We start from the raw sequence: 13,590 nt of genomic DNA on the forward strand, positions 1-13,590 counted from the left end.
CAGAGAGCGGGGGGAGGGACAGGGCGTGACCTGCCGGCAGGAGCGCGAGGAAGCTCCGGGATCTCGGGCAGCCCCAGCCCAGTGCATAAAAGGGAGAAAGTGTACAAAGCAAGGGCGGGGCTGGCAGGGTGGGGAGGACAGGGAGCATCGCGACGGCCCCAGCCTATTTGAGCGGGCATGCCCAGCCCATAATGCCACTACCACCACTTAATATTAATTCGTCTTATTTTCCTATGTTAGACTCATGACTACCGTTTCAATCAACTTTTTTTTTTTATTGTATAAGCAGATACTCTGTGCCCCTCGGAATCCCCCCTCGCCCACCTTCCATCGCCTCCTCAAGGTGTCTCCCATGCTCCAGCCCCAGTTGACTTTCTGTTGTAGAAGGAGGGGAGAGAGAGAAGAGGGGGGAAAAAAAAAAAGGGGGGGGGGGAGACAGACGACAGACCCGATGACGTCACGGGCCCGGCCTGCTTCCTGCAACAGAAAGTGAGAGGAGGAAAAGGAAGATAAAAAGCTAAACAGATTCCCCCCACCTTCCATTCCCATTCGAAAGACCTTCCCCCCCCCCCCATGACCCCATCGCTCTGCGCGCGCCAGCAGCCCCCTCTCTGGAGGAGGCGGGGGCGACATGAGACGGCGGGAGTTCCTTCTTTTTACCCCTCCTCGCCCTCCGCCGGTGACCTCTGACCTCAGTCCTGGCTATGACCCCCCTCCCACCCCCCCACACACCGAGGAACCTCCGCCGACTCTGAGCAGCTGCCGTAAGTAAAAACCGAAGGATGCGAGACACAGAAACGGCCACCCCCCCCTCCTCCATGTGTCCCCTAGGGGAGGGGGAAGGCAGTGTCTTAGTATCACACTTGGCGGGGGACCCCCCTGACAAATAACTGCCCCCCCCCTCCCTTCTCTGGGGGGCCTCTGGTGCTGATGGCAGTGAATGAAGCGGAGCCGACGAAGGGGCGTGACTGCCGGTAGGGAGAGCGCGGCCGGGGGGGGGGGGCGCCTCCCGCCCTTCTTCCCGCTGATTCCCACTTTATTTTTAAGGTCTGTGTTGAGGGAGGCGGGGAACGGAAGACTACGCTCAAACTCCACATGTTAGAGGCACGGTACTGGCACATTTATGTTACACACACACACGCTTCGGGTCTGACAGGAGTTACGTGTCCAGTGAGGCTGCCGCACCGGAGGGAGCCCCGTTTTCTGCCTCTTAGGTGGGGGTTTGCCCCCTGGACCCTGGGGGTGGTCTGGTTTCCTGCGGTGGGGGTGAGAGTGCCCGCTGGGCTGTTGCTCCCGGGATGATCCCCCGCCCTCCCCTCGGCTCTCTGGGGTTGCGGGGGTTACTCTCTTAACCTCGGGGTGAGCCCCGCTTCCTGCCGGCTGAGGCCGTCTCTCTCTCTCTCTCTCTCTCTCTCTCTCTGCTCTCGGGTTTCTTCTGCTTTGTTCAGCGCAGCCTTGCAGAGGGGTTTTCCCAGGCTCCTCCCTCTGGATTCATTCATGTTTTTTTTTTTTCCCCCTTTGCAACTGTCTTCACACTTTTCGATCATGTCGCTTCATGTTTTCCACAGGCTACATCCTTTTTTTTTTTTTTTTTCCCCCATCTTCGGTGAAGATTTTCAGCCCTCACGCCCCTTCCCCCCCTCCCCCCCCCGAGCTAAAGCCGACCCTTGTTCAGAGGCTTTGCTGTTTTCCTTGCCTGCACTTTTCCAGCGCTGGAGAAAGAGATGTTTGCTTAAAGATTTTCTTATAAATCCACCTTGGGGGCAGGTTAAAGTGCACACTTGTATTTAAAAAAAAAAATGTAGCCGTAATATTGATTACCGTTCGACTAAGCATTTCGGTTTGTTTCATCCAAAAGCTGATTCCCATTTAGAAAGCGGTAATGATAACTGATCTCAGACTGCATTGTCCAAATAAACCAAATAATAAAGACTGTGCGTGCAATATTGCGAGTCACCTGTGCGGACGATGTGCGTGGCTGCGCAGTATGTATTTTATTTTTTTGGGCTTGTGTGTAATTACGATGAAACCTTGAGACAGCAGACGAGTTAGCTCCAAGATTAGCTCATTGTTTTCAGACATTTTCTGCATCGCACTGTATTTTTCTCAATCACTATTGCAGTGTGGAGAGAAAAAAAAAGACTTAAGAGAGAGCTGGAGATTTGTAGTACAGGCACATTTGTGGGCTGCGCGCATGTGATTCATAAAATCATGAATGATAGAGGGGCGAGCTGGCGAGATTTTCTTGTAAAGGGTACTGATGGTTTGTTTTGCTTGTAAGGTGTGTGTAAGACTAGTATTTTCTGTGCCCCCCCCCCCCCCCCATATCCCCTTTCCTCTTTTTGTCGATTACCGTTTTATATCTAACTAGTGCAGACACGGTTGCGAATTTTAAGACTCCTAAATTTACATGGGTAAAGATAATCGGAAGGAGATATTTCTCTGTTCTGATTTTTTGTTTTTGTTTTTTTCTCCCCCCCCCCCCCCCGTTTCTTCTCATGTTCAGCTGCTTGGATTAGTTAAAGCACTTGGAGGGTTTATGGAGGCTTCTCTTCAGCAGGTCTGCTCTCCATTTTTGAGAAGAGGAATCCGGCTCTGACAGGAAAGGAGGATCATGCCTCGGACAAAACAGGTACACCCCAAAAATCTGAGAGGTAAGGAGGCGGTTTTACTTGGGGAAGGAAACGTTTGCATTGAGTGCTGATAAACCCGAATGGGAAGGCGCATACGTAAGCGTTCTGCTGGAGATGCACTGGGTGAGCAGGAAGGGCAGTGCATTCTCAAAACATGGAGGGGCACTGCTATTTTAGCTGGCGCCGTAGGTGTGCTGGGTTTTTGGAAACGAGGTTATCTGTGCTCTGTAGCACTGATTTAGCCTTTCCTAGTTATTCACTGAGAGGATTGGCATGTGCGGCTGGTTTAATTTATGGACTCTTTCGCATCGAGAACTTTATTTGCTTAGGATATTTTGTCATCTTCTTACTCGGGGAAAGCCTTTGGCTGAGAGTGAGAGGAGGAGGAGGACACAGTGCCGATTTGTGCCAGTTGATAGAGGGAATTCACTGCATGGTCTTATTTTTGATACTGTCAATGTGGGGAATGTTTAAAATTATTTTTTATTTTCCCCTTCTGTAAATGAAGGAAGAAGAAAAGTCTGGCATTAGAGACTCTGAAGGAAATTTGTTCATCCTAGTGGATGTTGGTTTTTTTACAGGATAAAGTACATTTGTTTAGAAATTTAATAACAAAACATTTTTCCTTTTTGAGTGGACTGTTTTTCTCCCCGGTTTCATTCCTGTGCATGCAGCTAATGATGGCTTCTCTTGATAAATTGACAATTAAAAGAACAGTGAAGACAAATCCTGGTACAGTCTGAACCCAGTAGCCTTTTAGGCGTTGACCTTTAAAATAGAAATGTATTGGCATTATTTTAAAATGGAAAGATAGGTATAACAGACAGGAACAGTCAGCCAATTGCATTGCGCAGCTTCACTGCTTCTTTTAGGCACCTTCTTAGTAATGACTTGTCATCCTGGGCATTGATGACTCTCCTGCACCTTGTAATGTATGTAAGTGGGGAGAGGCAAATGTTTTCAGTTTTATATTTGACCAGCTTTTTGGAGATTTGTGGCCTTACAAGAATGTTGCAGTTGTAAACAGATGCATTTGGGATGGTGCAATCCCACTGTACTGTTTACGAAACTCGTGTTTTGTTTCCACTGAGATAAAAATAGGAATTCTTTGTTGCAGTGCCAGGAGGTTTCCTCCTGTGCATGTGCTAGTGGCATTGAAGTTATCAAATGATTAGTTTGCCACTGGGTAGTATAACATCATCACTGATAGGGAATCTGGCCTTTGTAGCAGTGCTTACTGTGGCCCCAGGCTGTGGTGACATTTTTTCCATAGAAGAATCATCTTCATGAGACAAGTCCCCATGATTCTTTTAGCAATTAGGATGTTGGTTTTCAGAAGTGTTATAGTGTGAAAATGTCCCTAACACAGTATTGTGTCCCTAACACAGTATTGTGTTAGGGACTTTCCCATAGAACTAATGAGCAAGAAAAAAGGCATTTCATATCCTCCGTATCTTCCCCAGCTTATATCTCTCTGAAGAAATTAACACGAAACTGTACTTAAGCATATGCAACACTATATTTTATCCTGTTACCAGATTCTATCAAGTTCAATGTTATTTACTTACTTATATACTTATTAACCTGCCTTTTAGTTATTAACTGGTTAACCATATTATATACCTTTTCTCAAATTAACTATTTTATGTTTATTTATGTTTATTTATGTTTGTTTTCTCAAATTAACTATGTTCAATGTAAACCGCTAAATGTTCAATGTAAACCGCTAAATGAAGCGATAGTTACGGTTCCGTAGCGATAGTTTTGGTTCCTTGTAAACCGGGGTGATATGTATACTATACAGGAACCCCGGTATATAAATTCTTTAAATAAATAAATAAATAAATAAATAAATTATGTTCTTCCTTGCTGGTTGACTCCTTCACTTTCGTTATTCAATTGATTTTTTTTTGTGTGGTATAATAAAGCTATATTAAGCTGGTGGGTGGGATATTTCCTGGCAGTAAATCCCTATGTATGAGTTCATTGAATGCCTCTTAACCAAGACAGGGCATTAATGCAGAAGTACTCTGCTAACTCTCATTAGTGTTATTAAAAAGCATATTTCATTTGATTTTAAGTTGTCTTTGTTTTTCTTCAGTCCCTCATTGGCATCATTGGTTTCTCGAGTAGAGGCTTGAGTGGTGAATATATTGCAGTTTAGTCACTGTGGAAGGCATTGCCTGCCTGGTTGTTAAAGCCTATAAGCAAGCAGCATGCAGGCCTGACTTGCAGCAGTTAGTTTCCTGTGATTTATGAGCATGTCATAAGACACAAAGGGGTGTGTTATTCAGTCAGGTAACACCATGCATGCGGAAGACTTTGTTTTCTTTACAGTGTGTTTATATAGGTATGCTGTTTGTGTGCTTTTTTTTTTTTTTTGTCCAGGAGGCAGATGAAGCAACAACTTGCACTACCTGATTATTTTTTTGCCTAATGTGACCTGGACAGTTAGGGTCATAACTCCCATAAATGTCTAACATCCCCCTTTTTTTTTTTTTTACTCGAAACAAGACATCAACATTTTTTTTTTTGTTAAATGGAGGGCTGGGGCTAATCGAGCACTAAACTCTTCAGAAGATATGAAACAGGTCCTTGTATGGAAACAGTTGTAGAACTAGGAAGTTTTTAACTTTTTATTTTGTATATCAGGTAATGATGGGTTGAAAAGCTGATGGCCAACGTGTCTCTTTACTTTTTAAATATTATTCGTACTTGTCAGTTGTTTGCTGCAACTGAACACGAAGGCCAAGAATTGATTAGCTGTGTAAGAGGAGATTATTTATCTCATGTCTGCACCTTCCAGGTGTGGTATCTTTAATATGTTGTCTCAAGTGTTTTAGTGCAGTTATAAAATTTGGTACCTTATCGTTTTCATTTGTTTTTCTTCCGCTTGAATGTGACCTATTTTATTGTGCTGTACAGGTCTTTGAGTATAGCAAATTAGTGGCTCTGGGATTTAGGAAACATGTTTTATGACTAGTCTTCTGTGGTGGCCTTGGGTATTGACAGAAAAATGCTGCAGTGTGAGTAGCCAAGAAGACTAGAGTTCTTTATCTCCTTGCTATGATGTACTAATAATGGTGGCATAAAAGCATTGGTGTGAGGTCCTGGATCTTTTCTAATCAGATGGAAAGCAAGAAAATGATCAATAATTATTTATAACCTAACATCAGTAGAATTGTTGATCCTGAGCTTTGCTTGGACATTTCAGCACTTTCCCTTGGAATTGTTGCTCCCTTGGTTCCCAGGCTATGTTTCTGCTGTTGTTGTTGTTTGTTTGATTTATATTCAGAATGGATTGCATTCAGGTACTCTAGATATTTCCCAGTCCCCAGATAGCTCACAATCTAAGTTTGAACCTGAAGCAGTGGAGGGTGAAGTGACTTGCCCAAGGTCACAAGGAGCGGCAGCAGGATTTGGACCCTGGTTTGCAACCTGTTGCTCTAACCACTAGGCTTCTCTTCCACTCCTGCTGGCCAGACAGAAGGTTTCTCTGTCCTGTCTTTATGATAACTTGGGTTTACATTGTTCCTTTCCCCTCAAGATTTTTACAGTACATCTTACAATTTAAAATTGTAGATTTTCTTGGCTATATGGCTTTCTATTGTAGTCTTATTTTTCTTTTCTTTTTTAACATCCTATTTTAGAATAAGCATTTTTTTTTGTAGCCACGCACCCCTTTTTTAGGTGTTCTTTCTAAAAGAAAATGCGTAATATGTAGGTTCTGTCTGTGATCCCCTTCATTGCAAATCTGCAGACCATACATGATACATGGGAGCACTGTGCCAGTGAAGGCAGCCGGGGCCTAGTAGTAGTAGTCATTCAGATGCAGACATTTGCATGATCTGGGCAAGTAAATGCTGTAATGGGTGATGGTCGTGGGGAAAATCAGGGCCAGCAACTGGAGCCTTGGAATAGTTGTGCGGACACAGGTGTCTGCAAGATCTGGGGAAGCAGACGTAAGAGGGTGCTGTGGTGGGGAGGAGAGGAGGTTACAGCAGCCAGAGCCATAGATTAGTGGGGGGATCTGCCGGGTACTTTTTGGATTATAGACTGACCACTGTTAAAAGACAGGATGCTGAGCTCAATGAACCACCTTGGTCTGACCCAGCATGGCACTTTTTTTTTTTGTTTTTTGTTTTGAGTCCTGGATCAGCCACATGAAAGTTGTTGGCTTGCAAGGTGTAATGGGAGTCAGAGAGAGAGGACACTGCCAGGCTTTCCAGCAAGGTCACGAGCAAAGACCCCCCCCCCCCCCCCCACACCCCTACCCCACACTTCTGAGTGTATAGTCTTTCCAATGTGATAAAGTCTTTCTCCATCAGGGCCCACTTTTCCTTCTACACACAAGGGAAAGGAAGTCCTTAGGGGGAGCATGGTTTGTGCTGTTTTCATGTGTTTGTTGTGCGCATTGAGGGTTCTGATGTGGATGAACAAAGAGAGAGAGCCACTGTGTTAAGTTAGCCAGTCCTAACAGCGACGGGAGCTGTCAAAACCTTTCAACATCCATTTCTCCCAAGAAAGAAAAATTAGACCAGTAAGATGAATATTATTATTTCAACTGCCAACAAAAAGTATTTAGTACTGCTGCGTTAGTAGCTTAAGCGCATATATGCACCTTTGGGCCATGTTTATGATTTGCCGTTTCAAATCTACAGCCTCTAACTGGTCTTCCTAAAGGTTGACTTTTTGAAATTTTATTTTTTCTAGAAAGATATATATATATATATAATAACATACCATAATGATACACACTTCCACTAACGTACTGTATAACTTGAGGAACGTTTTGAAAGCTTCTTTCAGATTGATTTAATATATAAATTGATTTGTGTCTGAAAATAAATGGAATTCCTATACTGAAGCATATGTTTTGATTTAAAAATAAGTGCCCTCAAAACCCTCACTTGCCGGATTTGTTCAATTTGTTGAACTGCAGACAAGTAGGAGAAGGAGGTGGGGAATAATTGGCAGAGGTGTTCTTCCTGGGGCTCACTGGTATTAAGGGGCATCCCAGATTTTTTCTTTTTTTTTTGCCCTTGTAAATCTGCCCTGATTTCTGTGAACGGAAGCAGAACTTTAAGTCACTTTGGTGAGCATCCAACTTCTATTTTAAATATTCTTGCTATCTGATTATGTTAATCATAAAATTAATACTAGAATTCACCATTTACTGATCATTTTCCTCAGTAGCAGTGAACATGGATGTCTACAGACCTTCAGCTTTGTCATATAAATGTCTCGTATCATAAAAAGAGATCCAGGGGAAAATCTCTGGTAGGTAATGGGGAATTCAGTAAAAAAAAAAATATATTGGGTATGAAGCTGAGAGTTTTTTTTTTTTTAAAACTAAAACCTTTTCTATCTCTGAAAGTTATATTCAAGTATTCAGGCCCCCCCCCCCCCGTTTCCATTGGGGTAGATTTTAAAAGGTGCGCACGCTTCCTGGCACGCACACATAGACGCGCTGATTTTATAACATGCGCGTGCATGTTATAAAATCCGGGGGCTTCGCGCACACGTGCGCTGGATTTTATAATCCACGTGCGGGGGGGGGGGGCTAATTTTAAATAGGTACGCGTGGTGACAAGATCGGGCCTTTCCTAGCTCCCTCCCAGTCCGCTCCAGTTAAGGAGCGGACTGGGAGGGAACTTTTCTAACCCCCCGCCTAACCTTCCTCCCCACCCCCTAAACCTAACCTACCTTACTTTTTTTTTTTTTTTTAATTTTGTAAGTTGGTGCGCCTCCGAAGCAGAAGCAACTTGCGCACGCTTCCCCAGCACAGCAGCAAATGGCTGCTGTACCAACCGTCCCTTTCTTTGGGCCCGGCACTTTTGCGTGTAACGGGGGTTACGCGTGTAGCCGGGCCCCTTTGAAAATGCTCGCAGCCCACGCGGGGCCTGGCCACACACACAACCCCCAATTTCTTTTATGCGTGCAGGGGATTTAAAATTCGGCGTTAGTGTAATGGATCTGTGCATTAGTAACTATGATTGAGTTGGCTGCAGATTCGGAGGGCAATGTTAGCAGCAGTGCTTTAGCAAAGCTAACTGTAATTGTTACTATAGCCATCTTCTTGTGTCAGACATTCAGCGCTCTTGCACTGTATTGAAGCTATATGCTATTTCTAGAGAAATGCACGTTTTGGAAAGAACTGGGATTGAATGGAGGCAGATTGGTGAGATGGCACTGAATAGTAGTATATTTTTTTCTACATTTATTCTTTTAGTTATTACAGTAGCACTCAAGGTGTTTTGTTTTTTCAAGCTTGATTTGGCCTCAAGGGTAGACCTGGATTTGTCACTAGGCACAGTAGGCCTGTGCCTAGGTTGACAATCTGAGGGCAGCAGACTCGCTGAAGATTTTCTGCCTTCCGACTGTGCTGAACCTTATTCAGCAGAGAACAGTGCTTTGCTTCCTGATTCAGCCCCTACCCTCCCAGGCAGCATGCAGGGAACAGAAGAGGGAGATGAGCATAGAGCAGCGAAGAGCTACTCTGTCCTCTAATATAGCTTCTCTCCTCCTATCATTCAGGGACAGGAGGGGAGCAACGTTTGTTTGTGTGTGTATGTGAGTATAAGAGAGAAGAGATTAGTGCGGTGTGTATGGCAGATCGAGTGGTATATTAAAGAGGGGGGTGTGGAGGGGGGGGCAGGATCAGAGCAAAGCAGGGAAATTGGCCTCCTTTTCCAGCCCCTTCCATCACTGCAATTCAGATCCTTTCTCCCTTGATCTTGGATTCTGTCTCCCAGATCCTGGATCCTCCCTTCTACTTCTCCCTAAATCCTAGAGCCCACCCCCTGCTCTTCCCTCTTCCCCCTTCCTCAATCCCAGAAAATTTCTCTTTTTCCAATGCAGATTCTTGATGATGCGTCCCCTTCCCCCGTTTTCCATCCTCTCCATTTCTGGTCTTCTCTCCCTATCCTCCTCCCGTCTCACGTTCTTCAGCCCTCAGTCTCCTCTCCCTATCCTTGGTCCTCTTTCTCTTCTCCCCATCCCTGAGATATACTACCTGTATTTGTAACCTGAGATTCCTTTTCCTTACCCAATAAAAAAAATTATACAGACACAAGCAAGGTCAGAAAACTATGTTTATAATATAAAAGATGTTAGTGTTTGTCAGTGTGCTTCAGAATTTCCATTTTTTTGCCACTGAATCTACCCCTGAGCTGCAGCAAAAAATTGTGGGGGCTGCGTCTTGGACCTTCTACTTCCTGTTGTCTGAGTGAGGGATCTGTGGGAGAGGGGTAACAGCACCTAGCAGTGACAGATTCTAAATCTATCAGTGTCTGACGATCAGGTTGATGAGATCAGAAATATATTTCAAAGCCTTAGGCACAAACCAAACGTTTTTAGGACACGGGGTAACTGTTTTTTTTTTTTTTCTTATTTTACTTGCTTTTTTTTTCTTATTTTGTTTCATTATTATTGCCTATTTTTAGTTTTTAAAAAATGTATTTTTTTATTTTATTTTTTTAATTTTTCTGAATTTTAGGAACCCAGGTGACCTGGCTGCCAGGATCCATCTAGTACTGGATAGTATGGTCATATTGTATTTGTGGGTAGAGAGAGGAGAATCGTGCATTCTCCTGTTAAGAGTGAATGAAGATTGGTGGTCCTGTAAAGGCCTTTACAGCAAGTCAGACAAATATTAAATAAATCAGTAGATCAAAAATAGATTAGATTTACATCCCTACTCTTAGAAATTTTAACTTGATGATAAATCAACTAAATTGAGATGCAAAAAGTAGTGCAGCACTGAGAGAGAGGTTTGCACTGAGTGTCACATGTATAATTATCTCCCAGCCGGCGAGAGGTTATATGTGTGCGCAGACCTCCCAGCTCTCGGAGAACCAGTCCGATCTCTGGGAGCTAGAGTGGCAGACCTGGAGGAGCTAAAGGAGACAGATAGGTATGTAGAGGAGATCTTCAGGCATATAGTAGAGAAGTCCCACCTCCAATCTGGCAACACCTGTGCTGCCTTGGAGAAAAAAGTTCACCTGGAAGGAGGGCATCACCTTGGTGAGCAAGAAAGCAATCCTGTAGCTAGGACCTGCCCTCTAGGTGATGCAGTATCCTCTCGTACCGAGGATAGGTCTCCAGGGGCAGAAGCCCAGGAAGGAAGGTTTGAGTGCTATTGAGATTGAGGGCACTGTCTTGAAGTGGTTTGCCTCCTTTTTGGATGGTTGAATTCAATGCGTAGTATTGTCAGGACAGCAGTCCAATGTCTTTAAAATAAAGAATGGGGTTCCCCAGGGGTCAGCCTTTTCGGCCTCCCTTTTTAATATCTATCTTGCCCCCATTTTGTTGTGTTCTTCTAGGCTAGATGTAGGCTACAGAAGTTTTGTGGACGACTTTCAATTTTATGTTCCCATTAAAGATCCCCTTATTGATTTTCTAACAAAAGTTTGTAAATGCCTTTCTGTTTTGAAGGAAATCTTTTTCCCAAATTTTTGCTAAACATGAGTAAAACTGAAATTCTCTGTCTCATGAGCTTTCCAGTATATAATGTTCCTGGTTTTCTTTTGGTGGAGGGTGTGCAAATCCCAATAGTTACTGAATCACAGAATCTATTTTGGATTCAGCTTTGTCTCTCAATCCCCATATTGCTCATGTTGTTAAAGGGGCATAATACAAGCTGCATATGCTATGCTACGCTGTCATAAGCTTTTTTTTTTTTTTTTTTTTTTGTTAAGATGAAGCAGATTTTAAAACTGTTGTCCATTCATTAGTTTTAACTTCACTGGACTATTGCAATTCTCTGCATCTAGGATTGCCACAGTCTCTAGTATTAAAGCTTTACAAAGTGTGCAAGATTCTGCTGCTAGAATTGTGGCTGGTACTTCAATCAGAGAACAAGTTTCACCCATTCTGTTGAGATTTCATTGGCTGCCAATTAACTGGCGAATCAAATTTAAAATTCTAATGTTGGTGTTCAAGGGTCTCTATGGTCTTGTGCCCACAAGCTTTAATGCTTCTCTAAACATTTATCAACTTGCAAGACCATTAAGGTCTGGAACACATTTACTGGAAGTTCCATCTTTTCGGCAAGTGAGATTGGATGGATCTCGGGAGTGACTGTTTCATGTTCAAGGCCCAGAGCTCCCTGGAACTCCCTTCCTTACCCACTGAAGGAAGAGAGTTATTATCTGAAGTTCCAAAATATGATAAGAGGATTTTTTTTTTTTCAAAAGGATTATCAAGATTATATTTGAAGATTTTTGACAGCTAATGATATATCACGAAAAAGTGGTGCTACAGTATATGTGAGTGGTTTTATGTTGGATTATTATTTTTTTTTTTAGCAATTTTTTGTTTTAATGATAGGTATAAAACATTAAATCAAAAGATAAAATATCACTTTATGAATGTTTATGTTGAAGCTGTACAGAAATTCAGATCTGTGGTATATATATTTTAAATAAATTAATAAAGTGCATGGTTTGGAATGATGTATCTTTGAAGGATACTAAAAGAACAGGGCATCTCAGTAGAGGTTACAATAACTATCAAAGTGGACCAGGTCTTTTTAAGTAAAGAGCAGAAAGCTTCTGAATTACCCTTGTCATAGATGGCACATAGTCCAACAGGATAAGGATCTTGCAAGAAACTCAATGCACAATAGAATCTTTATGGGTAGAAGTCCCATGTGTGTCGTGGAAGACTATAGCGATAGGAGTATACTACTATCCACCTGGCCAAAATGGTGAGATGGGTCATGAAAGGCTAAGAGAAATTAGGGAATGCATTAATAATGGGAAACTTCTATTACCACAATATTGACTGGGTAAATGTAACACCAGGACATGCTAGAGAGAGAAAGTTCCTGAATGAAGTAAAGGACAGCTTTGTGGAGCAATTGGTTCAGGAACTGACGAGAGAGGGAGCTATTTTGGATCTAATTCTTAGTGGAGCACAGGAATTGGGTAGAGAGAATGGTGGTGGGGCCGCTTGGCAATAGTGATCATAACATGATAAAATTTGAATTAATTACTGGAAGGGGGACAATAAGTAAATCCAGCACTAAACTTTCAAAAGCGAAACTTTGATAAAATGATAAAAATAGAAAAAAACTGAAATATGCAGCTACAAAGATTGTGTACAACAGACATGGACATTATTAAAATGTACTATCTTAGAAGTGCAGTCCAGATGTATTCTATGCATTAAGAAAGGTGGAAGGAAGGCCAAACGATTGCCGAAATGGTTAAAAGGTGAGGTGAAAGAGGCTATTTTAGCCAAAAGATCTTCCTTAAAAATTGGAAGAAGGATCCATCTGATGAAAATAGGAAAAAGCATAAGCATTGGCAAGTTAAATGAAAATCATTGATAAGACAGGCTAAGAGAGAATTTGAAAAGAAGTTGGCTGTAGAGGCAAAAACTCATAGTAACATTTAAAAAAAAAATTTATGTGAAGCAGGAAGCCTGTGAGGGGTTAAAGGGATAATTAAGGAAGATAAGGCTATTGCTGAAAGACTAAACAAATTCTTTGCTTTAGTGTTTACTGAGGAGGATGTTGGGGAGATAGCCTTTCCTGAGACGGTTTTCAAGGGTTACAATTCAGATGAACTGGCCGAAATCACGGTGAACCTGGAAGATGTAGGTCAGATTTGCTACTCTTCAGTTTGCCAATTACCTGGACCGGTTGCTGTACACCCTAGGGTTCTGAAAGAACTCAAAAATGAAATTTCAGACCTATTACAAGTAATTTGTAATCTATCATTAAAGTTATCTGTTGTACCTGAAGACTGGAAGGTGGCCAATGTAATCCTGATATTTAAAAAGGGCTCCAGAGATGATCCAGGAAATCATAGACTGGTGAGCCTGACTTAAGTGCTGGGAAAAATCGTGGAAACTATTATAAAGAATAAAATCACAGAACATATAGATAGACATGATTTAATGGGACACTGCCAGCATGGATTTACCCAAGGGAAGTCTTGCCTCACAAATC

General features: G+C 42.6%; 1 protein-coding gene across 1 annotated transcript in view; it reads left to right on the forward strand.

The window, feature by feature from the left end:
• The first annotated feature begins 467 nt into the window (after positions 1-467).
• The window catches only part of HIVEP1 (human immunodeficiency virus type I enhancer binding protein 1), a 487,602-nt gene continuing 474,479 nt past the window's right edge, over positions 468-13,590 (forward strand). Inside the window, exons 1-2 of the mRNA XM_029590665.1 lie at positions 468-764; positions 2,507-2,654. Coding sequence (XP_029446525.1) covers positions 2,615-2,654 — 40 coding nt within the window. The 5' untranslated portion in view covers positions 468-764; positions 2,507-2,614. The remainder of the gene's footprint in view (positions 765-2,506; positions 2,655-13,590) is intronic.

The sequence above is a fragment of the Rhinatrema bivittatum genome, chromosome 2 (genome assembly GCF_901001135.1).
Source record: "Rhinatrema bivittatum chromosome 2, aRhiBiv1.1, whole genome shotgun sequence".
Lineage (NCBI taxonomy): Eukaryota > Metazoa > Chordata > Amphibia > Gymnophiona > Rhinatrematidae > Rhinatrema > Rhinatrema bivittatum.